The 24,976-nt window shown below is 34.6% G+C and overlaps 3 protein-coding genes and 5 non-coding genes across 8 annotated transcripts; 6 read left to right on the top strand and 2 right to left on the bottom strand.

Moving 5' to 3' along the window:
* Nucleotides 1-2,422: 2,422 nt before the first annotated feature.
* Nucleotides 2,423-2,926, bottom strand: LOC114729357 (uncharacterized). The gene has a single exon (XM_028916353.1). It carries the CDS (start codon nucleotides 2,924-2,926, stop codon nucleotides 2,423-2,425), a length of 504 nt encoding a protein of 167 aa, XP_028772186.1.
* Nucleotides 2,927-5,626: 2,700 nt separating this feature from the next.
* On the top strand, nucleotides 5,627-8,807 carry LOC114729334 (60S ribosomal protein L17-2). The gene is made up of 7 exons (XM_028916324.1): nucleotides 5,627-5,697; nucleotides 5,803-5,839; nucleotides 6,092-6,132; nucleotides 7,900-8,130; nucleotides 8,212-8,314; nucleotides 8,390-8,457; nucleotides 8,539-8,807. The coding sequence occupies exons 1-7, from the start codon at nucleotides 5,695-5,697 to the stop codon at nucleotides 8,572-8,574; spliced, it is 519 nt and encodes a 172-aa protein (XP_028772157.1). The 5' UTR covers nucleotides 5,627-5,694; the 3' UTR covers nucleotides 8,575-8,807.
* LOC114729386 (small nucleolar RNA snoR74) lies at nucleotides 6,495-6,622 on the top strand. The gene has a single exon (XR_003738741.1). It is a non-coding gene; the product is annotated as a small nucleolar RNA snoR74 (small nucleolar RNA).
* Nucleotides 6,909-7,033, top strand: LOC114729382 (small nucleolar RNA snoR74). The gene has a single exon (XR_003738737.1). It is a non-coding gene; the product is annotated as a small nucleolar RNA snoR74 (small nucleolar RNA).
* LOC114729385 (small nucleolar RNA snoR74) lies at nucleotides 7,298-7,425 on the top strand. Its single transcript, XR_003738740.1, has one exon. It is a non-coding gene; the product is annotated as a small nucleolar RNA snoR74 (small nucleolar RNA).
* LOC114729384 (small nucleolar RNA snoR74) lies at nucleotides 7,654-7,782 on the top strand. The gene has a single exon (XR_003738739.1). It is a non-coding gene; the product is annotated as a small nucleolar RNA snoR74 (small nucleolar RNA).
* A 911-nt stretch (nucleotides 8,808-9,718) lies between the features above and the next one.
* Nucleotides 9,719-9,867, top strand: LOC114729381 (U4 spliceosomal RNA). The gene has a single exon (XR_003738736.1). It is a non-coding gene; the product is annotated as a U4 spliceosomal RNA (small nuclear RNA).
* Nucleotides 9,868-11,066: 1,199 nt separating this feature from the next.
* On the bottom strand, nucleotides 11,067-13,102 carry LOC114729342 (small ribosomal subunit biogenesis GTPase RsgA 1, mitochondrial-like). Its single transcript, XM_028916334.1, is given in 9 exon segments — nucleotides 11,067-11,207; nucleotides 11,210-11,326; nucleotides 11,329-11,372; nucleotides 11,546-11,573; nucleotides 11,576-11,738; nucleotides 11,832-11,989; nucleotides 11,992-12,025; nucleotides 12,123-12,347; nucleotides 12,859-13,102. Coding segments are annotated over 9 exon segments (993 nt in total). The 5' UTR covers nucleotides 13,057-13,102; the 3' UTR covers nucleotides 11,067-11,181.
* Nucleotides 13,103-24,976: the final 11,874 nt, after the last annotated feature.

Below are 24,976 nucleotides of genomic sequence, written 5' to 3'. Positions count from 1 at the left end.
TCAGTATCTAAAGAACCATATAAATATGCCGTAACAACATCCATTAAACGCATTTCAAGTTTTCTATGGACTGCCAAACTAATTATATATCTTAAAGTGATTGCATCCACCACAGGAGAATATGTCTCTTCATAATCAATACCAGGTCTTTGTGAAAATCCTTGTGCTACAAGCCGTGCTTTATATCTAACAATCTCATTTTTCTCATTTCGTTTGCGCACGAAGACCCATCTGTATCCAACTGGTTTCACACCATTTGGTATATGGACTACAGGTCCAAAAACTTCACGCTTTGAAAGTGAATTTAACTCTGCTTGAATTGCATCTTTCCATTTTGGCCAATCATCTCTATGTCTACATTCTTCAACTGATGTAGGTTCAAGATCCTCATGTTGATTAATTATTTCAACAGCAACATTATATGAAAAAATATTGTCAACAACTGTGTTCTCTCGGTTCCATCTTTTTCCTGTAGTAACATAACTTATTGAGATCTCTTCATTATTTTCAGGTACCTGAGCCTCCTCTGAGGTCTTTTGATTAGTTATGTTTCGGTCCTCTCCTATAGGACTTGCCTCCTTAATTTGACTATCATGACCATCATGATTATTTGCTCCTTTTTTCTTTCTAGGAGTTTTATCTTTGGAACCGATTGGTCTACCCCGCTTCAGGCGTGGTTTGGTTTCACTTGCGCTTTCTAGTTGTCCTGCTGGGACATCAATTCTAATTGGAGCATTTTCAGCTGGAATGTGAGATTTAGTAATTCTCTTAGGATCAGTGAATGCATTTGGCAGTTGATTTGCAATATTTTGCAAATGAATTATTCTTTGAACTTCAAGTTCACATTGTTGTGTACGAGGATCTAGATGAGATAATGATAATGCTTTCCATATGATTTCTTTATCCAGCTGCTTATTATCTCCCCCTAATATTGGAAAAATTGTCTCATCAAAATGACAATCGTCAAAACGTGCTGTAAACAAATCTCCTGTTAATGGTTCTAAATACTTAATTATAGAAGGAGATTCATAGCCAACATATATCCCTAACCTTCTTTGAGGTCCCATCTTTGTGCGTTGTGGTGGAGCAATAGGGACAAATACCGCACATCCAAAAATTCTAAGATGGGAAATATTTGGCTCTCGACCAAAAGTCAATTGTAACGGGGAGAATTCATGATAACTTGTTGGCCTGATGCGTATAATTGCTGCTGCATGCAGAATTGCATGTCCCCAAGCTGAAATAGGAAGTTTTGTTCTCAAAAGCATTGGTCTAGCAATCAATTGGAGGCGTTTAATAAATGACTCTGCTAGGCCATTTTGAGTGTGGACATAAGCAACAGATTTTTCTACTGTTATTCCAGTTGCCATGCAATAATCATTAAAAACTTGAGATGAAAACTCACTAGCGTTATCAAGACGAATTGTCTTAATTGCATGGTCTGGAAATTGTGCTCTTAATCGAATTATTTGAGCAAGTAATCTAGCAAATGCTAAATTACGTGTTGATAACAAACACACATGGGACCATCTTGTAGATGCATCTATTAAAACCATAAAATATTTGAATGGTCCACATGGTGGATGGATAGGTCCACATATATCTCCTTGGATACGCTCTAGAAATGCAGGAGATTCAACTCCTATTTTTGTCAATGAAGGCCTTACAATTAATTTGCCTTGAGAACAAGCAGCACATGAAAATTCTTTAAATTGAAGAATCTTCTGGCTCTTCAATGGGTGTCCATGTGAATTTTCAATAATTCTTCGCATCATAGTTGATCCGGGATGGCCTAACCGATCATGCCAAACAATAAACGTATCTTTATCAGTAAACTTCTGGTTTACCGTAGCATTTGTTTCAATTGTACTAATATTTGTATAGTACAAACCAGAAGATAATGTCGGTAATTCTTCCATGACATATTTTTCTCCATTTCTTACCATTGTAACATGCAAATATTCAATGTTCTTCTCATTTATAGTCTCAATATGATATCCATTTTGGCGAATATCTTTAAAACTTAATAAATTTCTTTGAGACTTCGAGGAATATAAAGCATCATTAATAACAAATTTTGTTCCTCTGGGTAATATTATAATTGCTCTTCCGGAGCCTTCAATTAGTTTTGTATTACCCGCTATAGTATTGACGCTTGCACTATTTATCGTAAGATGAGAAAAATATTTTCTATCTTTGAGTATGGTGTGTGTTGTAGCACTATCTATCAGGCATATATCTTCATTCTTGTGCCCAACAAAAGGAAGAGAAACATCCATATTCTTCACCAAAAAAAAAACATTCATTAATATAAATTCGAAGTACATCATGATTAATAATACTCTTAAAAAAAAGAGAAATAAATAAACATAAACTAAATTAAAAAGCATAAATAAAGCAAACTAAAATTATCCAAATTCTTCTAATCATGATTCTCAAAGAAATCAGCCACATCCAAATGTGCCATAGCATCAAGGCCATTAACATCATCTAGCTCATTGATATTATCATTTTTGTATGCAAAATTTGCCTCCACATCATCACTTTGAAAAGTCAAATTTGCTTCCACATTATTTGAACTTCTTTTTATAGAAGCCTGATAAAGTTTTGCTAGATGCTCAGGCGTACGACAGGTACGTGACCAATGTCCTTTCATGCCACACCGGTAACATTGATTTTCAACAACTCTTGAAGGGCCATTCTTATCTTTTTTCTGCCCATCCCCAAGTTTCTTCTTTTGGTGGGTATTTGGGTTATAATTGTTGCTTCCCCCACCATAATGACGGTAATTTGTGCGTCCCCTACCACGACCACGGTCTCGGCCACGACCACGACCGCGTCCACGTGTATGATGATTATTGCGTACAGTCACATTCGCTTCAGGGAATGGAGCTGATCCAGTGGGACGGATCTCATGATTTTTCATTAATAGCTCGTTATTTTGTTCAGCCACAAGAAGACATGAGATCAATTCAGAATATTTCTTAAAACCCTTTTCACGATATTGCTGCTGCAGGAGCACATTTGAAGCATGAAAAGTTGAAAATGTTTTTTCTAATAAGTCCTCATCTGTTATTTTCTCACCACATAATTTCAATTGAGAACTTATCTTGAAAACTGCTGAATTATATTCAGTCACAGATTTAAAATCTTGGAGCCTCAAATGCATCCATTCATAACGAGCTTTAGGCAAAATTACCGTTTTTTGATGATCATACCTTTCTTTTAAATTATTCCACAATTCTAACGGGTCTTTTACCGTCAGGTATTCAGCTTTCAACCCTTCATGCAAATGGTGGCGTAGGAAAATCATAGCCTTAGCCTTGTCTTGGCTAGTTGCTTCATTTCCAGGTAAAATAGTACTTCCTAGACCTTTGGCATCTAGGTGGATTTCAGCATCTAAGACCCAAGACAAATAGTTTTTTCCAGTGATATCAAGAGCCGTAAACTCGAGTTTGGTAAGATTGGCCATGGATCAAACTAAAATGATAATAACAAAAATTAGAATTATAATAAAATTGATGCACACTGAAACACAATAAATAAAATATTAGGATTCAAAAGTCACCCATAAATAAATTATTCTTTAAAATTATAAACAAAATAAATGAATAAATAAACAATGACAAATAAACATATATGAGGAAAAAAAAAAAAACAACACAAATAATTAGTTACAATAATAATATAGAGACAATGTATATATAAATATATAGGGGGAAGGGGGTAATGTAAATGCGGTAATATAAATAAATATATAAATATTACAATAGACTAACTAATATATAATAAAAATTAAACTAAAAATAAAAATAAAAATAATGCTACAGTGAGATAAACGAAATAAATATAAATTGATAAATAATGAATAAACAACATATAAATTATTAGGCCTTATTATAAATAAATTATATAAACAACATAAATAAATACGAACAAATAGAATGATAGGAAAAATATATATATATAAACAGTGTAAATTATATATATATATGAGAGTTAGTGCAATATAGATAAAACAACAGTAAATTATATATATATATATATATGTATATAAGGGTTAGTACAATATAGATAAAACAACATGGGACACTGTAAATTATATGTATATGAGAGTTAGTACAACACAGATAAAATAATAAAATACCATAGATACCAAATGGAGATGATACATAAATTACATCAATTATTTGAAACAAACATAATATTTTACAATGTGACAACAAAAATAAAATGACTTAAAATAAAACAGAATGTTAACATAAAATAAATATATATATATAACATAATGAAAAAAAAAATTAAAATGTAAAGAAAAGAACAATAGAGTAACATTATATAATATAAAACATGATAATTAAGAAAGGAGATAATATAAAGTTAATATGTAGTCAATACATAGATATATATTGTGATGATTGAGTAAGGAGATAATTAGACGATGAGAAGAGTGCATCATCTTACGAAGGGTTTATACCTCAAATTTTCAGAGCAAGGTCGTGCTGATAACGTGTTGTAAAACTACAAGAAATAAGGAGAATGAAGAGTAGAAAAGAAAGCAAGAGGTAGAGAAGACAATGGCCTTTTCTCATTCACTTTGGTTCAAGGTACAAATGCCTCATGTATGCCCTCTATTTATAGGCCTCCAAGCATTGAAGTCCTATACTAAGGTTACAAAGGAATAAAGAACATCATAATAGCATTAACAATAAGAAACTCCTCCCAAAAACATTCATTAGGGAGGTTATGTAGTTTATGACACTTGAAGGTGAGGAATCCTATGAGAATTCTAAGGGTTAGGGGTTATGGACATCCACTCATGCAATATTCATAACAGATTCACTGATTTTTAATTGGCTAACCTCATTCTCTGAATTGGTCCAATGATCAGTTAAAAGGTGTAACCAACCATTAAAGCAGCAAAATCAAAACTAAAAGAAACAAAAATGTTGGATTAACTTATTTTAAGTGATTTTATATTTTACAAATACACACACACACACGAGTGGATTTGTCTCATAAAACACCAAAAAGCTTTACTTACTGATGCCCTCCTAGATCACCGGGGATAACCTCCATGTTCACCAGCGAATCGGCATATCCCCTCCTGGCCATGGCTTTCGTATGAGAAAAATAGAATGAAAGGAAGGCGAGAAAATTTTTTAATGAACTCTATTTAAAAATTTAAAAAAATAGGGTTAAAAGCTTTTAATTAATTTTTATTACTCTTTTATCGTACAACTTTTTTTATTAAAATTTTGAAACTTTACTTCTCCAATTTTTTAAATTAAGCTTATTAAAAAATTTTCTCCTTTCCATTTCCCCCATATATTGAGCAAATAATTCCTTATACTTATTAATTTCGTGAATACTTGCAAAAAAATTTTGGGATAAGTTATGCAAATTAAAAATATCATCCAAAGAAAATTTAATATCTCTGCGTGTTTGTTGCCGCCCGTAGGCTCATGAGAAAAGATTTAAAAATGCCATCCGAAACATTTTATATGTTTGGGCTTCATATTATGGGCCCGGTGGACTAGAGGGCCTTCGTGTGGTATTGTTCATGTTGTGGCTCGAAGCGAACTAGGGTTTCCCATAGTCCTTTCATATAAGAATAACAAATCGCGGTGCAGCTTCGTTCTACACACCGAAGGCCATCGGCGAGGCTAGAGAGAAGCTCCCATAACAGACGCCATGGTGAAGATGCTTTTCTTCTATCTCGTTCATTATCTGTTCGTTCTTCATTCCCTCGTTGTGGTTTATTGATATTTCTTTTCTGTTTGTTTTTAATGTATTTTTTAGGTGAAGTACTCAAGGGAGCCGGACAATCCTACCAAGTGTAAGTGCCCTTTTGCTTTCTTAAGCTCATAATATCTGATAATCTTCTATCTTTTAGTTTTAAGCTGTTCGGGCGGGCTTTAATGGAGCTATATGACGATGTATTGTCTGCTTAAGTTCCGCTGTTAGCGATCATTTTCCTATACCATTAGAGCTGCATTCTTTTGGTGGGGATTTGGAATATTATGATTTTGAGATGTAGGTTTTTGATTGAATCATTTAATCTGATATGCAATTTTGCTCCTTTTTGCAGCCTGCAAGGCTAGAGGCTCCGACCTCAGAGTCCATTTCAAGGTACTAATCTCTAATTGGTCATTGTCTTATTAACGTTATTTTGAACGAATGTGTATAATTACTGTGCCATTTGTATGCAGGGTTAGTTCTTTTTTGTCATCATTGATCCATTCCAGCTTTCTATTTCCAAATATTGTATTTTTATGAATTACAAGGAGAATGTCTGTCTATTTCTTAACCTTGCACCTTTCCAGTTACAGCATTTTTTTAACATAAATTTTCTGTGAATGAATGTTGCAATGTGTATTATGTTATATTAATTACTGGGCTTTTTCAGATATAGTGCTTGAATTATAATACAACGAAATAATGGAGCTTTTGGAAACAGAATTTCCATTCCTAAGTAAATAGGAAAACCTGATAAAAAAGCAGGGGTCTGGTTTCCGTCATGAGCAGGTCTCTCGTAGATTTCAGGAACATCATCACCATTGTTATTGGGTGAACCTATGTCTTGTTTGTGGCTGAAGGTTCAGTAAATGATGGAACATCTGCTTTACTTGCACACATCTATGAATCATACTTAACTTTGGTGTGCATACACATAGTTAATAAAGGTGCTGGAACAGACCTTTTTCAACCTTACTTTCATCACGCATGCAGCAGTTTTTTGTTCTTCCCAAAAAACTTATTTGAATGAATGTGGCAGCGCGCATTATTGTCTGAATTGAGTGATTTTCCACCAAACAGTTATACTTTTAAGTTCAACTCAATGTGATAAATGAGCTTTAGTCCATTTGCTAGAAGCCTATTGCTAGGGAATTAGGTAAACCTGATAAAAAAAAGCAGGGGTCTGGTCTCCTTTATGAGCAGGTCTCTCGTAGATTTCAGGAACATCACCGTTGTTATTGGGTGAACCAATGTCTTGTTTGTGGCTTAAGGTTCAGTAAATGATGGAACATCTGCTTTACGCCCACCCTTCTATGAATCGTATTTAACTTTGGTATCCATACACGTAGTTAGGCCTTTTTCAACTTGCATTCTTCATGCATCCAGCAATTTTTTATCCAGAACTTTTCTCTAAATGATTGTTACAGTGTGTATTACGTTGTCTGAATTACTGAGTGAGTTTTTACCAAACAGTTATGGTTAAGTGCAATTCAATGAAATAATGGAGCTTAATGCATTTGCTGGAAGCCTATTATTAAGGAGATAGGTAAACCTGATTAAAAAAGCAGGGGTCTGATTTCCTTTATGAGCAGGTCCCTCGTAGATTTCAGGGACATCATCACCATTGTTATTGGGTGAACCTGTGTCTTGTTCGTGGCTGAAGGTTCAGTAAATGATGGAACATTGCTTTACTTGCATACACCCGCAAGTCATATCTAAATTTAGTAACTATAAAGATCCCAAAATACCTTTTTTTTTTTTTTTTTAACCAGGAGAAATGTCTTTTGTGAATGAATGGCATGATGCGTATAATTTCATATTAATAAATTATTAGGATTATTTTGTTAGCACGAGACAGTACCAGCCTTGATAAAGGTGTACTGTTTGGAAGCTAGGGAATAGGGAAACCTGATGAAAAAAGCAGGGATTTGTCATATTTTATGAGCAGGTCTCTCGTAAACTTCAGGACATCATTTCCATTGTTATTGGGTGAACCTCTGTATCTTGTTTATGACTGAAGGTTCAGTAAATGATGGAACATGTATGATAGTTGCATATATTTATTTATGAAAATATGCTTGTAAACTTGTGGTCCTTTTATATTTGCTTACTGTGACTTTTGAATTTTCTAATGGTTTATTGGCTTTTTGATGTCTACAGAATACTCGAGAGACTGCCTTTGCCATCAGGAAGTTACCCTTGGCAAAGGCTAAGAGGTACTTGGAGGATGTTCTAGCACACAAACAAGCCATTCCATTCCGAAGGTTTTGTGGTGGAGTTGGTAGGACAGCTCAGGCTAAGAATAGACATTCTAATGGGCAAGGGCGTTGGCCTGTTAAATCAGCTAAATTCATTCTGGACTTGCTTAAGAATGCTGAGAGTAATGCTGAAGTACGTCATATGATTATCTGGTTGCTTCCTATTGGTGTTAAATGTTTACCACATTTTTAACTTCTTACTGCTTTCTTCCAGGTGAAAGGTTTGGATGTCGATGCCCTCTATATTTCACATATCCAGGTTAATCAAGCACAGAAGCAGAGACGCCGCACCTACCGAGCTCATGGAAGGATCAACCGTATGTCAGAAATCTTGAGATCTTAGTGTCAACATTACTGTGTGCTTTTATTGATTTTGAATATCTTTTTGGCAGCTTATATGTCATCTCCCTGCCATATTGAGCTTATTTTATCTGAGAAGGAAGAACCTGTGAGGAAGGAGGTATTGATTGTTAATATGGTTATTGTCTTGTTTTCCCCTTCACATCACCTGTCTAACATGGATGCATTGTTGGTCTTGCAGCCCGAGACCCAGTTGGCCACAAGCAAGAAAGCCTAAGCCCTTCGAAGCGGCTCTTCATCTTAAATTGCCTGTGTAACATCTGATCGAAGACCCAATATTTTTAGAGTTTATTGAGAATTTTGTTGCTCTTTAGTTATCACATTGGTATGAGTTCTTCCTAGCTTTGATCAAGTATGTTTTCTTTTATACGATGTTTAATCAAATTTGGTTTTCTTTCTCGGATAACTTTATCGTCCATGTGTTTGGCTGGTTTCAACTTTCACCTCAAATTCGAGTTCTTGTTAGCCACATCTAGCAAGTATAAAAGATTTAGCTCGCTGCGATATGTCCAAATCAACGTGTCTTGAAAAGTTAACCAAATCTAATATTTCAATCACTATCATGGACTGAGCATCACCCAAGTTCAAAACACAGCCTGGGCAAATCTCTTTGGCATGCGGCTGCTCTATCTTGTTGGGATCAGGCTCCGCCTGTACCGTATTCGAATTGGCCTGACAGAAATGAAAATTCCAAATGCTCCAACAATCCTCCTCCTCCTCCTTCCACATTCTACCACACCATCGAGGATCCGTTTGCAACTAGCATACTAAAATTTTATAAATGTATCAGGTAGGAGTAGATGTTGCTATATTTGTTGGTTTGTGAAATAAGGTGCGTTCACTTTCATCTGCTTCTCACACTCCTCCACTGCCTGCCATTCTATCACACCATGGAATTAGAGCACACAAGGGAACACGCATAATTAGGATTTGCCAAATGCTGATACGAACAATTGCTGCGACATATACATCCATATATATATATATATATATTTAAATAAATAAATCACAAGTTGAGTTAGGTTTTCATAGTTTAGAAGATCTTGTATAATGTCGGAGATAGAAATTCTAGAGGCCCAGAACCTGCCATTGTCAATGTTGAAATTCCTCTGTTCTTGAGTTGACACTGCCTTTTTTCGTCCCTTGTATCAGGTGCGACGCCTCGTTTCTTTCGTGCTAACATGAAGGCAGCCAATTTTGGATAGCATTTTTCCGCCCGAAGCGTCCGGATAGCATTTTTCCAACACTCTGCCTTTACGAGAGCTATAGCGTTCGCTTGAGAAGTCCCACATCGAGGAAATCCAGCTTTGAGGAAGGCGAGGCTGTGGTATATAAAGAAACCGAAGAGACACGTTTATAGCATCTTTGCGCTTGGGGCAATGACGCAGCTAGTGAGGTTCTAACCGAGGCGCGTCTATTGCTGGTTGAAAACTATTTCCAAACCCCTCTTAGGCCTGGGTTTGGCCCAGGCCTTTGAGAATTTCTGGAAGGGCTCCCTCCGGGTAAAGCCCTGCAATGCTAGTTTTTTGATCTTTTTGCTTCTGTATTTTGTTGGGTTCGAGTTCCTGTTCAATACCCCTGTGTTGTGTGTATTGGTACGAGATCGAGTGCTCCGTCTCCATTTTGACTGATTGGTATTCAGGGAAGTAAATATTACTTGAATTGTTTGGGGATTCTCGTGCGTCATTGAGATGCATGCCTTTGTTCAGCTTGGCAATTCATAAATGGAGTAGATACTTCGTGAGACATAAATTTTCTGTTTGTGCTGGGAGATATGTTAACCCTTTGAAAAGTATTCGGCTTACATTTTGATACTGGAAAGGGTAGAACCTAGCAGAGAGCTGATGCAGATAATGCTGTCGGCATTTTCAGTGATTACATTGGCAAGTACTTATCGCCATCTTCTTATTAAATGGTTGGATCCAAGTGAGGTTGAAAAGCATCCGAAGTCCCAGCAAGGTTTGAAGGTAAATTCAAAGAGGTAATTCCACCAAGACTCTTGTTGGCGCTGTGTGGTGATGTTCCATTGAGCTTAATCCAGTGCTTTGACGCTGTCTGGGATTTCTGTATTATTTTCCTCCCCTGCCACCCCTAATCTATATCCAAAGAATCCCGATTTTTCTTTGCTTTAGATATCTGATATTTCTAGTAGCCTGTTTTTATATGTTCTTTTGCGGTTCCAACTTTACCTTTTATTGCTATCCTTTGTATATTGCACACTACTCTCGAATTTGATCATTTCCATCATCCGGAAGTGGATCCTCTCCTCCGCTAAACCCTCATGGAACAGAGAAAGAAATATGTACCTTAGTATTGTATATAATATCTGCACCTCTTTTTATTTTATGGCGCTATCTCGTGCCTCTGAAGTGTCTACGCTAAATTTATACGCTATAGACTGCTAGACGAAGAGGATGTCCTATCCCATGAAGTGTTGATTTTTGCTTGACACGCAATTTCTTCGCGCATTCGAAAGCCTTGGCAAGAAAGATGTCGAGCTCGAGGCGGGTACACAGTCTCCCTGGTTGAAACGCGAGGAAAAGCTTCTGCACTTAGAAGCAAGGATAGCACAGTACTTCTACCAGACTTCTTTTTAAGGAAATCAACTTCCATTAGAATAAAAGGATCACAGTGCAACTACACATGATTACAATACATCTCTGTGGTAAAGAACCAAATGTGGAAAGCAGTACTCATGCCACACATGAATAAGAAAGGTGGCAAAGTGAAAAGGAGTTTGCAAATGGTTTTGTTAATGTCATTTTTACAGCTTGATCAAGCAAAAAGAACTATTTACAATGCCTATTGCGATGTGTTTCATGTTCTACGGGTCTTCATTCTTCAGAGCCTCAAAACAGGATCACTCTCTTCATCAAGCAAATTGTCGTCGTCATCTAGCTCTTCTTCCAACTCGTCTAAAAGTGATTGGTTAATCCTCTTCCGAGACTGCCTCCTATGCTTCTTGGGTCTAGTCGTGGTTCTGCTTTCTGGACACCCATGTCTCCCACCTTGTACCTGCAAAAGAAATCACGGGCCAAATAGAAGTTACTTACTACGCATCACCCGGAAAAGAAAATCATACCAAATTATAATCTCTGTTGGTATAGAGGTACTTCCAAAAAGGATTTTGGAATGAGGCCATTCACCACATCCCCAAGAAAAATATGAATCCAGGAATTTTACCATACCTTATATCTCCTTCTCTTTTTGTTCCAATGTCCTTAGCTGGAACTCTTCTCTGATTCTAATTTCATCAACAAGTTGAAAATAGTATTGGTATCTTTCCCAGTCCCCTTTCACGATGCATCCAGGTTCACCAAGATGCAAGCAATTGTTGAATGAACATTTTGCAGGCTCATTGGCACTAAGCATTTTCCGAATCTGAAAGAAAAAGAAAGAAGATGCTGTCAGCTTAGACAGGGAAACGAAGCCAACACTGAGGTGCGTCAAATATTAAATAAACACAACACAGACTTCCGGAAAAGTTTGGGCAAGTGATTGCTTTGTCACTTTCAATAAGCTAGGCTGGTTAAATCCAGGAGTATCGGCGATAAAACCCCCTCCAGATAACGGAAGCAGAGAAACATTGCGAGTTGTATGCCTTCCTCTGCCACTTCTTGTTGAAACCTCCCAACACGCTGACTTTCAAACAACTTGCTGCCTAAAATCTGAAAACAGTACACATACACAAGTAATACAAGTAACAAACTCCAACAAAAGGTAGAAAATACTAACAAAAACAAGATCTAAAGAGACAAAACATACAGGTTCAAACCAATTATCCTCGTCTGTACCATTCGAAACAGGATTGTTCTTGCTTCTAAGAGCATTGATCAAACTAGACTTCCCAACACCGCTTGGACCCACAATTACGGTTGTTAGATCCCTTAACTTGAATGCAAGAAGATCAATCCCATGTCCGGATTCGACACTGCAAAATAGTGGTTCATAACCCCAGCTGCGTAGCCTAGACTTCCATGAACCCAGAGTCTACATATTTATTAAAAAACATGTTATCGAGAAACTTGAAAAACTGAAGACGAGTCAAAGCCATTAAGAAGTGAATCATAGCTGGGCTGCAATTTAATAAACCAATGGATAAAGGATGGCTAAAGCACTAATTCCATAACAGTTCAAGAAACTCACTTCCAAATTCCAATCCACTACCATTTAGTAATTAGGCAGTAGGAACAAACTTCCGCCATGCTTTTTAACAAAAATTGGCGGTTGAGCTAAAGTGAAATGTTAGAGATATGTATCACCTAGCCTACCTTTTTTATTTTCATCTCGGTCACCTAATCTTCCTCAGACTTGTGATTACTGGACATTAAAAAAAACCTAGATAATGCGGAAAAATTTATTTCACTTCAGCCTTCAACACTAAAAGAATTCTGATTGAAATGATCGTCCAAATGGTAAGAAAAACATAGATTCGAATTTTCTAGAAAGACTAATCACGAAGATGAAGTTAAGGATAACATCTAACAAATGCGTACTTAACCTCTTTATCCACAAGCTCAGTCTTGTTCAGTGCTAGCGTGACAGGTAACCCAGTTGACTCAGCTTCCACCAGAAAGCGAGTGAGTGAAAACGGCTCAAGCTTAGGTTGTTCAAGCGAGAAAAACACCAGCAAATGGTCCACATTAGCAACCGGAGGATCAAGTATCTCAGAATTTCTCTCGAACACATTTTCAATCATGCCCCTTCGGTCCACCCAGTCAATAGAACCTACCAGCACCTTATCACCAACCCACCCTTCTCTTATCTTCTTCAACAAATTCCTCACAAAACATAGCAGCTCAATTCGAGCAGATGAAGAAGATTGTTCAAGACCCTCATCGGAAGCTTCCGATGAGGGGAGAGATGGGACGATGACGCGCATAATGTTGGCATGAGAAGCGGCCACTAGACCGATGGCCTGGGATTCAGAGAGAGGGGGATGGTCATCTCGGGAGAGAACAGGAGCTAGAGAGGAATAGTCCTTGAACCTTTCTTTAGCTTTGAGAAGATTCTTGTTAGGTGCCTGTCTTTCCTGCAGCTCTTGGAGACATTGTTAGGGTTTCGCTGCCTGGCAGCAATCGAGAAGCGGCGGATAATGTTGCTAAAGACTGGAAGCGGGGCGGCGGCGGCGGCGCCACCGCGCGGTGGCGCAGTATGAGGGAAGATCCAAACGACATGAGGAAAAAAGAACTAGTTTGGGAACTTTAAAAGCCTATTTCCTACTACAGAAACAGAATCAAGAACTCAATCTACGATCGATCTTTAAAGGCGATGTATGAAGTTGTAGAGTGGGTAGTAACATCCAGTTGCTTCTTCTGAAATCCACTTTTGTTTTCAGCTCTCTCCCACCGAAATACCAAATCCGGAAGGCGATCAGCCAGCCCATGCGACGGTTCGTTTAAGCCTTTAGGGGTCCCTCAAACTAACGACACTTTGTTGGCCACACTAAACGACGTCTTAACTGCAACAGTTGTCCACGACCCTGACTGCGGCAATGGCAAAACGACGGATTTGGGCCTTAAACGACCTAACATAAAATTGGGCTGTGGGGAAGGGGGCTAGAGCCGCTCAATCCGCCAAGCTGCTACAAGGTGACAGGTTAGATTAAAAAAAAATAAAGAACCATTTTGATGTGGTTTTTTTTCAACTCGCAACCCTCCAACTTATGGGTCAACCCGCCAGCCCTTTTTTTTTCACTATTTTTATTTTTATTTAATAAAAATTTTTTTGTCATTTTCATTTAATTTACATGAAAATTTGTATTTTGTTAGAGATTTTGATTCTAAATTTGATTTCTCATTTTTTTATCATTTTTATACTAATAAAATAATTATTAAAATAAATTATATATTTATATTTCAACTTTTGAGATAATTTAATCATATAATTATTTAAAAATATAAGAATAAGAAGAATTTGGTCTATAAAAATTTATAATTTAATTTAAAAAAATTTATAAAAAAGGACAGAGGTTGGCGGGGCGAGTTGGGCAAATGGGAGCCAGTCAGGAAGCGGTCTTTTTTAGGATCAACCCGCATGGTCTCGAGCCTATGGCAGGCTAGCTGCACCTCGTTGGGGATAGAGGAAGTGGTCTGTTTTTTCTTTTCTTTTTTTTTTTTTTACCATCAGAAAGTGGTCTATTACAAACGCCTAAATTTGATATGCGGACTGAGATGAATTAGTATTTTTCATTTATAATAAAATTGTACTTATTTTAATTCTTTTTATGAATTGGTATCGTTTTGTGTGTCTCTTGGATTGTTTATGACTTTATGATGTGCTCGTAATCATTATATTTGTTACAAGTATGACATCAGTGTTAGTGTTTGGGGAAATGTAATGTGCGAGGGAGAAATTTGCACACAAAGCAGTTCTTTTTCACAAGGGCATGAGGATTGAGGACTAGTCGATTGATTATAATTTCCCAAGAATACACAACAGTCATCGCTTTCGCTTATCCCTCTCAAAAAACTGGGCTACTAAATGGGCCAAGTGCTTTTAAGTGGGCCATGGAAAGACAAATGAGGCCCAGTGCGCGGACTGAGTCTCCTGAAAAGAGAATTTGTAATACTAAAAAGAATTGGGTCTGACAGAAAAAATTAGTCACTCACGATACAGTAAATTAAGGTTGAATTTTTGTTAGGAGAGGTATTCACATTTAGTACCGAAATTACCTTAATGAGAATGTCTTTAATAAAAGGATACATATACTTTGAAAAAAATAATTGCATTTGTTTTAAAAAAAAAACAAATAGTGGTATTTGCAAATTGCAATTGTAATTTTATTGTAATAAATGCCTCAAACTAAACTGATTCAATTCGCAGGAGTCTTATAGTCCATCATCAAATGGCCCAAGCCAATCCTCCAGATAACGAGTTGCTTTGCTCCATCCTAAATACTGTAAATTAAGATCATGATAAAAAATAAAAAAAGACAACAAGGACAGCATTTATTTTCTTATTTTCTTACATTTTTTATACAATTATTTAATACTTTTTTGGTCCTTAATATAAAACCTATTTAACTAATTTGATCAGATTAACAAAGTTATATAAGTTAGTTAATTATAAGAAAAGTGACACATTTTTCCTAAAACAACCATAATCATCTTTCTTAATCATCTACTACTCCCCCTCCTTCTTCTACTTGATTATAGTTGAAGAAGTATCTAAAAGAATTATTTAGAAAAAATTAATAAATATAAAAAGATTTTATATTTAGGATCAAAACCAACTCAATAATTGAATTCTATATTAAAAATCGGAAGAATATTAAATATTATTATCTCAAATTTGATTATGTTAAAAGATGGAACGGCCGTGGACTCCGCCGTTAATCTTCAATCAGCAAAATTAAGGAACAAAGGAGCATTGAATGTACGTTCTGAAGCTAGAGTATCATGATAAGACTTTGTCGGCCACCGAATCTACTCTTTCGTACTATTCTCTGTTCTTAATATAAAAATTTAGGGAAAATTCCAGAAAAGGTCCCTCGAATATATGAAATCCAAATTGGTTCCTAGAATTTCCAAAATGACAGAAAGGGTCAGTGACCCATCTGTCATTTGTGAATTAAGATCAATTAACAATTTTACCCCTGACTAAGTGAGTAGTTATTTATTCTCTATACAAATCTAGTAACGCTTACACTGTTCTATAGTGATTACAAGATAGTTGATTAAATATTTACAAGATTTAGTTGTACTTAATAATAAGGGTGCCTGACTATGAAAAAGTGAATGTTAGTTATTCTCTACACGAATCTAGGTAATACTTACATTGTTCTAGTGATTACAATTATTTTTAGTTAATAACAAGACACCTAAATATGAAAAAACGAGTAGTTTTCGCTACATGAATCTAGGTAATGCTTAAAACCCTTATAGTGATTTCTTAAATCATTGTAGTGAATGAATATAATGAGGGCAAAAAATTGTCAATTCTCTTGATTTGCAAAATGACAGATTGGGTTACTGACCCTTTCTGTCATTTTGGAAATTCCAGGACCCAATCTGGGATTTCATATATTCGAGGGACCTTTCTGGAATTTTCCCAAAAATTTATCTTATTTTTATTTTGATTTTAAATAGTCATTATAATAATAGTAATTTAACAGAAAAATAATATCTATTTATTACAAATAACTAATTAAATAATTTTTTTAATCTCCTCAAATTAGTTACTAGCTCTTATATTAAAGATTGGAGATAGTATTTTATATATTACTTCCAGTACTTAATATAAAGAGCTAGTTTGACTTTCAATTTAGTCATAAATATAAGATCTCATTTATTTTATCTTTTATATTTATCGATTTTTCACAGTAGTTCTTATAGTAGTTGCACATATTAAAAATTCAATTAAATAGTAATTCAAACTAATACATATAATTAACAATAGTATTTTAGAGAAGACAACATATATTTTTTATAAATAACTAACTTAAGGACCGGAATAGTAATAAAATATAGAATTTAAAAAATTAATTATTTATAAAAAAAATATGTTGGTTTTCACGAAATACTCTTTAATACTAATTTGTATTTCAGATTATGGGAATTTTTTAATATATGAATTAATCATGATAATTTTAAATAAATTATAAACTTATGAGATAAAATAATTTTTTAAGAAATAAAATATTGAAATCTTACGTATGATATCAGAATAAATTCCTCAATTTGATCTTTATATTAAAATAGCAAATGCGTATGTGTATAGTACACCACTGGTTTTAGCTTCAGCGTGAATGCTGCTCGGAGCAGTCAGAAAATTGCTTAATCTGGTTTGACAGGATATCTCCCTTTTTTTTTTTTTGGGGGGGGGTGATGAATTAATTATTATACTCTTTTAATCTTTAATATAATTTATTTAACTAATTTGATTAGATTGAGAAAGCTAGGTAAATTAGTTAATTATAAGAAATATGACATGTTTTTCCCAATACACTATAATTACTTTCTTTAATATCCTCTTTCTCTTTTCTACTTGATTATAGTTGGTGAAGTATTTATAAGGATAATTTAAAAAAAAATGATAAACTATAAGAAACAGGTTTATATTTAATATTTAAGATAAAAATAATTTAATAATTAGGTGGGTATTAAATTATTATATGGTACCAGTGTCCCGGGTCTAATGTCTTCGAGAGTGGGCATCATTAGAAATGGGAAATTCTGTGCGTTTATTGCCATCCTCACCAAACGATGATCATCTTTAAGAATGTAATGTTTGGCATGCAATAGGATGTGGGCACGTGGCTCTGAACCCATCTTTGACCGTGCGGCACGCGCCTTTTCGGTCTTCCATCTTCTTCTTTAATTGTTTATCGCCTTGCAGGGAAATTTGGGGTGGGTGATATGCGATGATGTGATATAGAATAAATAAATAAATATTGGATATGGCATCAGATATATTTATGCTACGTTTGGTATGTTGGAATTGGGCCTAAAGAATTGGAAGTGGAAGTGGAATCCAAATTTAAACCTGTTTGGTGTGTGTGAAGTGGGTTCCTGGTGGAAGTGGGTTCCATCAAATTTGATGGAACTCTCTTCTCCTTGGCTATCTCCATGGAACTGAGATGAGTTCTCAGAACTGAAATTTTATGACCATTTTATCCTCTATTGTTTTATTAATTGACAACTTACCCATCATAATATAACCGCACCTTTCTTATCCTCCCATGACCGACGGCCACCTTTTCACCCATCCTCCCCTCCGATGTCTTCCTCCGGCATCTACTTCCAGCGGTCATGGCCTTCCCCTCCAGCATCCCCTTTAATCTCTTTTTTTTTTTTTTTGCATTCCTCCATGGCTTCTCCTCCACCAGATCTCACTTCTTGTCACTGATCTCGTATACTCCCTCGTTGCTATAGCGGAAGCACGAGCTCAGGTCATTTCCCTTCGATCTCGTCTTCTCCCTTCGGTCTCGTGCTCATGTCGTCTTCTCCCTTCAGTTTGTTGTCAATGTCCTTCACTTCTCTTCTCGTCCAGTAATGTGAACCCAGATTTGATGCCTCATCTCCACTACAGATCTGTTGTGGCAGCTTGTCAATTTGTGACTATAATGAACTTGGTCCCTCTCCGTATACTCCTACTCCTTCTCCACTAGTTTGGCCGAAGCTCATCACAGACAAAGGTCATAATTTCTGAGCAATTGCTCTGTGTTGTTTGATGCTGCGATGCTTTGAATATAGGATTAGTTTTTGTAGTCTTGACAAATCTGGGTTTGATTGAGAAGAACTGAGATTGATTTTCTGATGAATGAGTTTGTTTCAATTGATTGGTCATTAGTTTGACTTTGCTGGTCAGTAGAAAATTTTCCGACAATGCTCCTTTGGACGCTGGTCGTGGATGAAGGAGAGGTGAAAGATATTTTTGGAGGGTATCTTGGTATTTTCTTATTACAAAGATATATTAATTAAAATTATATCTCAATTCCATCATCCTACCAAACATGTTTTAGAACTCACTTCCACCTCCACTTCCACTTCTATTTCTACTTCCATTTCCACTTCCACTTCCATCAAAAACTCTTCCATCATACCAAACGAGGCATTAACATTACATTGACAAAAAATGTATAGTTCACATTACGGCGGCACAAGGGATATGAAAACAAGGGAGGAGAAAAAAATTTAACAAGCCGTATTTAAAATATTAAATTTTTTTTATTTTTTTAATTTTTTTAATTTTTTTAAATCAAACTCTTTAAAAAATCTTTTTTGTCTTTCCCTTTTCAATTCTCTCGTACCAAACATTGCCTTCGTTTTCAGTTTGATCAGTTTTGTAAGAAGTTCATTGAATACGTAAATGTTGTATTAGATTTGAAGGATTTGAAGGATGTTTGAGTGGAAAACAAAATTATGATTTAAAAATATTTTTATAGTATAATGAAATAAAATATATGGATAAGTTTCTCTCGTTTTATAAAAAATAATTTTAAAAAACATTCTTAATTGTTGCCAAGCACCTTTTTAGACAGGAACTAACATCTGTTCATTATTTTTCTCAATTTTTTTTCATAGAAGTATGGTTGTGTTTTTGAACGATGACAAATAAGACACAGTCATTTTTTTTTTCCGCCTTGTGAAACCAAACCTCAAATATCTATCAACCAAAATCAAAATGAATTTCATTTTTCAGTTGTGGTTTAGTGTTTTGCTCAGCCCTCTATGGGCCCGTCATTTCTAATATTACTTTCAGTTTTTAATATAAAAATTAGTTTAATTTTTAATTTGATTCTAAAATAAAGATTTCAATTTACTTTATCAAAATATTTATTTTTTTTCAAATAATCCTTAAAATAGTTGCATATGTTAAGAAGTTATTATCAATTTGTAATTCAAACACACATGACTAAGAACATTTAAAAAAATAATATTTATTTACTACAAATAACTAATTTAACTAATTTTTTAATCTTTCTAAATTAGCTAAGTAGCATATAATCTTGTGTTGTTTAGGGTCATCTTTCAATTGCTTTGGTGTGACCTGCTTTAGGGTGTTCGGCTTCGGGTGACTAGGCGCCTACCTTCTCTAGATTCTATTATAGCGCAACATGTTGAGAAGTTTAAGCATGATTTTCTTAAGTTTTTTCTGCCTCTCTTTTCTTAAAAATAAAAATAAAAATTAGGTTGTTAGTTTATGTTTCCCTGAAGCGGACTCTTCTCATTGTTGGCCACACAAACATGTCAAAAACCTTATTTGGGCGAAACGAGTCTGAGCTATCCAAACCACCTGTCTAATAGTGACATGAATTTTTTAAGTTATATTTTTTTGGCCAACAAATCGTGAGAATATTTATTGTTAATTCTAGTTTACTTTGAGCATGTAACTTGTAAACTATGCTTCCTTTTAATGTCATTTTGTCTTAAAAGAAACGATGCGGTAATTTCTGGTTGTTTGCCGGTCAAGTGCAAGAGTTGCGTGTTGTCCTAATCTTATCCCATGGATGAAGCGCTACCCGTCATCCGTCTGCTTTCTACAAACCACTGGCCTTTTTGCTCCCATGCCTTGAGCTATCCTATCACACACACTATTTATGGACTTTAATTACCCATCCCGTCCCACCTCAAAAATTAAAACAAAACTCAACAATTTTCAAATCTAAAAATTAGAATAAATTAATATTTCTTGCACGATAATAAAGATAAAATCAAACTCAACGATATAAAAAAACTAGCGAAGAGAAAGAGAGTTACCTGAAAACTTGAAGTACTACTTCTGGTCCTTAATATAGAACCCCGTTTGACTTTTAGTTTGATCATAAATATAAAACCCTAATTCACTTTGTCTCTAATACTCTCCTCCGGTCCTTATTATAAGACCCCATTTGACTTTTTATTTGGTCCTAATTATAAGACCCCAATCCATTTGTTCTCTTATTATTTATGCATTTTTTTCCAAGATAATCCTTCTAAAATGATAGTTTAGCTAATATACTTAATTAGCAAGGATATTTTAGGAATGACAGCATTTATTTATTATAAATAACCAAACTTAACTCACTCCAACTCTCTACTAACTCATTCCTTAATCCCTCAAATAAGTCAATGGATCTTATAATTAGGACCGAGGAGTATTTATGTATTTTTTTTAGGATAATCTTTCTAACAATGATAGTTCTAGTCAATATACTCCCCACCTCGGTCCTTATATAAGACCCTGTTTAAACTTTTATTTTGGTCATAAATATAAGATCCCAATCTACTTTGTCTCTTATATTTATATATTTTTTCCAAGTACCCTTCTAAATAAGAGTTCTAGTGAATACACTTGATTAGCAAGAATATTTTAGGAAAGATACCATCTATTTAGGACAAATAACTAATTCAATTTACTTCCTTAATCTCCTCAAATTAGTCAACTGATTCTTATAATTAGGAGCGGAGGTAGTACTTGATTAGTAATGATATTTTAGGAAACACAATATCTATTTATGACAAATAATTAACTTAACTTCTTTTCTTAATCTTCTCAAATTAGTTAATTATCTCTTATAATTAGGACTGGAGGTAATGATATACATAAGCTGCTGTAGCGGACTTCAAAATGTTAGACAATAAATTAATTTGATTAAAAAGACGGTTTATAACGTGCATCAATCCGTTTCTGGTATTAACAAAATGTATTAGGGATCTTATTATAATTAAGGTTCTTGGACGTAATTGCCATCCTTCCTTGTTAAGCCGCAGCAGTGCATCCCCAACATCAGCCGTCCATTAAGTCACGCCCCTCAAGGCGCGTGGGCCCCATGCTGGAACTGGACGAGGACTGCTATATGTTGCCCATTTTGTGAATGCGCTGTCCACGTCGCCCCCTGCGACTTGGACTTGGAACCCCAACCCATTCACCCAACACCCACCCCCACGTCCCTCATCACCTCAACAACCCACCCCAAAGAGAATTATTTATGTTTTTATTTTTTCTTGAATCATATAAGTGTTTAATTTATTTTTAAAAATAATGTAAACCTCTCCAGATTTATATTAAAAATTGCGCTCTTTCTTTCGAAAAAACACTTACAAACTTTCATTTAAAATATATCTTTTTAAGATTTTATTATGACTATACAATTTTTTAGAAATGTAAGCATAATGTCTTTTAAAGATCCAGTGACTATTTTCGTGATTTTAAAAATTAAAGACTTGCTTTTGAAGGAGATTTATACAACTTCTAGAAACTGGAAAACCGACAATACTGTAAATTTTGTGGGAGATATGTATAATATATATTTTTTTATTTGAAAATGTTATATAACTTTTTTTAAAAGAAAAATTCATATAATTTCAATGAAATTAATCTGTTTTATTATGCCAGATATTTCAACGAATTAATCAGAGACCAAAATAATTTAGTTCCCAAATTTGTCAGAAGTTGGCTGATTCACCCACAAATGCCAATGACACGAGTGACGGAAATTAAACTTGGGACGACCAAGAGATAGACACGGAGGTTTATGGTTGTATTGTTCTGAAACTACTAAAGAATCCAGCCATGGCTCAGGTTTTTTCAAAATCTGCAGCAAAATGGGAAGAAGACTCTTTTGGGGAATCTTCAGTCACTGGTTCTCATTAAATGGCGGGTCTTATTTTTGCATTACAGCCAAAATCTCAAAAAGATTCCTTACTTCTGGCACTCATATACAGCATATATGGGAAGATAAATTAAATAATTATTTATTATATTATATTATAATGTAGGAAAAATGTCATGACCTCTTATTTGATTCTTTGTGGTGTGGGATTGAGTAGAGCCTGCCACCGAAATATGGAATTTTTGGTTTTGTTTAATCAAAGTCAATTATGTCAGTTTAAATCCACTCGATGAGTTTCAATCACAGTTGAGGTCACCTAAGGCACTCGTTGTTCTTAAATATTCCTTCTGGTTTTAGGCTTTTAGTTATAAGATCATTTTAATCCAATTATAGGTTAAGAAATATGCGGTTAAAATTTGTAAGCGCTGTTGATTTTGTCCAAAATTATCATAACATTTCAAATCACCCCAAATGAACTTTTAATACCCCAGAGTCATTAGTATTTTTTAAGTGTCCGTTGGTATCAGCTTAACAAATACTCCCTCCGTTCCTATTATAAGACTTTGATGTTTATTGGCATGTTCCCATATATAAGAGACACTTAAAGTTGTCTCTACTTTTTTGTGTTGACTCCTATTTTACCCCTATTTATTTTGTCTCTAACTCATACTCTCCCTCCCCCACTTCTCTTTCTTTTAATAATTTAATTGTTCTCTTTCATACTCTCTCTCCTTATTAATGGGGGCATTATTGGAAAAAATTATACTTTTTACACATTAATTGTCCTCACTAATCTTAACTATTTTTTGATCAACGTAATTTAGTTATTTGTCTCTTATAATAAGGAACGGAGGGAGTATTTTTTAAGCTATATAAGGTAAATATATGAGAGAACTCGTTGTTTTTTGTTTTGTAAGGTACGAAGATAAATAAAGAAAAAGGTAGGTATAAAACTATAATTATGAAGAGCGCATTTTTTTGAAAATATTAATAATTACTTCATAGATTTTATAAAAGTTTCTTGTATTAAAAAAACACAAAAAGTTTGAACAAATATTACATAGGACTTAAGACAAGAACATTATATAGAAACAGGTCTCCCAGATTTCACTTAATTTTATACTAATATGTTCCGAGAATGTAGTGTTTTATAAGTTAAATTTTTATATTTATAACTTGAGTTACTCTAACGTGAAATTTTTTTTTTTTAGACCAAGTTAATAATTTAACTTCTTATTCTTGATTTCGACGAGTTAGTTAAAAATATCTTATAAGAAATACAAGACAGAGTACGTTACTTAGAGGTCAAATTTAACAATGTATATTTATAGATAGGGTTGGAGGGGGCAATGTATATGAAACGTAAAACAATCGTCCATAAAAAAGGAAAGAAAAAAAAAAACCAATGAGTCATATCCTCACACATTGGGCTGAGGTGTAATGAGGATAAGGATTTCATGCGTTGCTGTTTTTTGGAAATTGACCATTACTACTATTAATTATGAAAGGTAAAAGTGTACATTAATCCTCTAATTTTATACAATGTTATAGTTTGATCTCCTAATTATCTAAAGTATTTTTTCAGTCCTTTAATTCTAATATCGTCATGCTCTAATAATATTTTTAAAAAAAAAATTAAGTTTTAATCCATCAGTATTAGAAAAAATGATTTCCCAATATTTAAAATTGTGAGGTCATTGTCTTTTTTTTTTGTTTGTTTGCTAAAGCATAACTATTTGTTATTGAAAGCAATTTTATTCGAAATACTGTTGAGTACTAAATATGAATACTCTTCTAATAGAAATTCGAATTTTGATATGTTATGTTATAAGGGACTAACTCCTTTGTTAGACATAACCTTAAGGGTATGATAAATATTAGTATCAAGGGTTAGAGGAATGAAAATAAATTTATAAAATTAGGGGTAAAAAAATTAAAGGGACTAAAAGAGTATTTTTGGCATGAGAATGTTCAGGTAATTGGCAGTTGTCAATTTACGGGTGATAGATCACAGACCAGTCATACATTGCCGGCCTTTTTAGTCTCGCCTTACCATTTCTTCTGTTTAAAAAAGGTCCTGAGGTGAATGAAGATTCCGTTGTAGTTAAATTTTCAACGAGTGTCACGGGTCCTCTAATCATGAAAAGTTTTAACCTTATGTATTATTTACTGGCATTTTCGCTAATTTTTTTTCAAAAAGGTTGATTTGGCTTGGCCAAGCAACATAATTGCTGGCAAAAAGCTGAATTTGCAAGACGATAGATAGATACAGAAGGTGGATGCCCACCAACAGCACAGCTAAACACAACTACCCTGTTCGTCCCTCCGACCAGATTGACCGGACGCACAAATTAAATTCAGAATGTTGATGAATATAAAAAAATGATTAATTTATAATATCATCACCTGACACGGGGATTTTTTTATTAAAAAAAGCAAACTTTTTAAAATATATTCCCATTTACGCGCAATGATATTTTTTGCTTATCACGTTTTGACGTGGTTAGGCTCTGTCATTTTTATCCTCTCCCTACTGATTCGGGTCCTATTCCTATAAATTCCCCTATTTGCCTCTTACACT

This window comes from Neltuma alba, unplaced genomic scaffold (assembly GCF_004799145.2).
Source record: "Neltuma alba isolate B1F8T4 unplaced genomic scaffold, ASM479914v2 tig00012629_pilon, whole genome shotgun sequence".
Classification (NCBI taxonomy): Eukaryota; Viridiplantae; Streptophyta; class Magnoliopsida; order Fabales; family Fabaceae; genus Neltuma; species Neltuma alba.
Note: the sequence above shows the minus strand (reverse complement) of the source record. Positions and strands in the feature narration are given on the sequence as shown.

Coding starts and splice junctions, on each gene's coding strand:
- LOC114729357 (XM_028916353.1), bottom strand. CDS start 2,926: ATGAAAAATCATGAGATCCGTCCCACTGGATCAGCTCCATTCCCTGAA.
- LOC114729334 (XM_028916324.1), top strand. Junction 6,133..7,899: donor ACCTCAGAGTCCATTTCAAG/GTACTAATCTCT, acceptor TGATGTCTACAG/AATACTCGAGAGACTGCCTT. Junction 8,315..8,389: donor AGCTCATGGAAGGATCAACC/GTATGTCAGAAA, acceptor TCTTTTTGGCAG/CTTATATGTCATCTCCCTGC.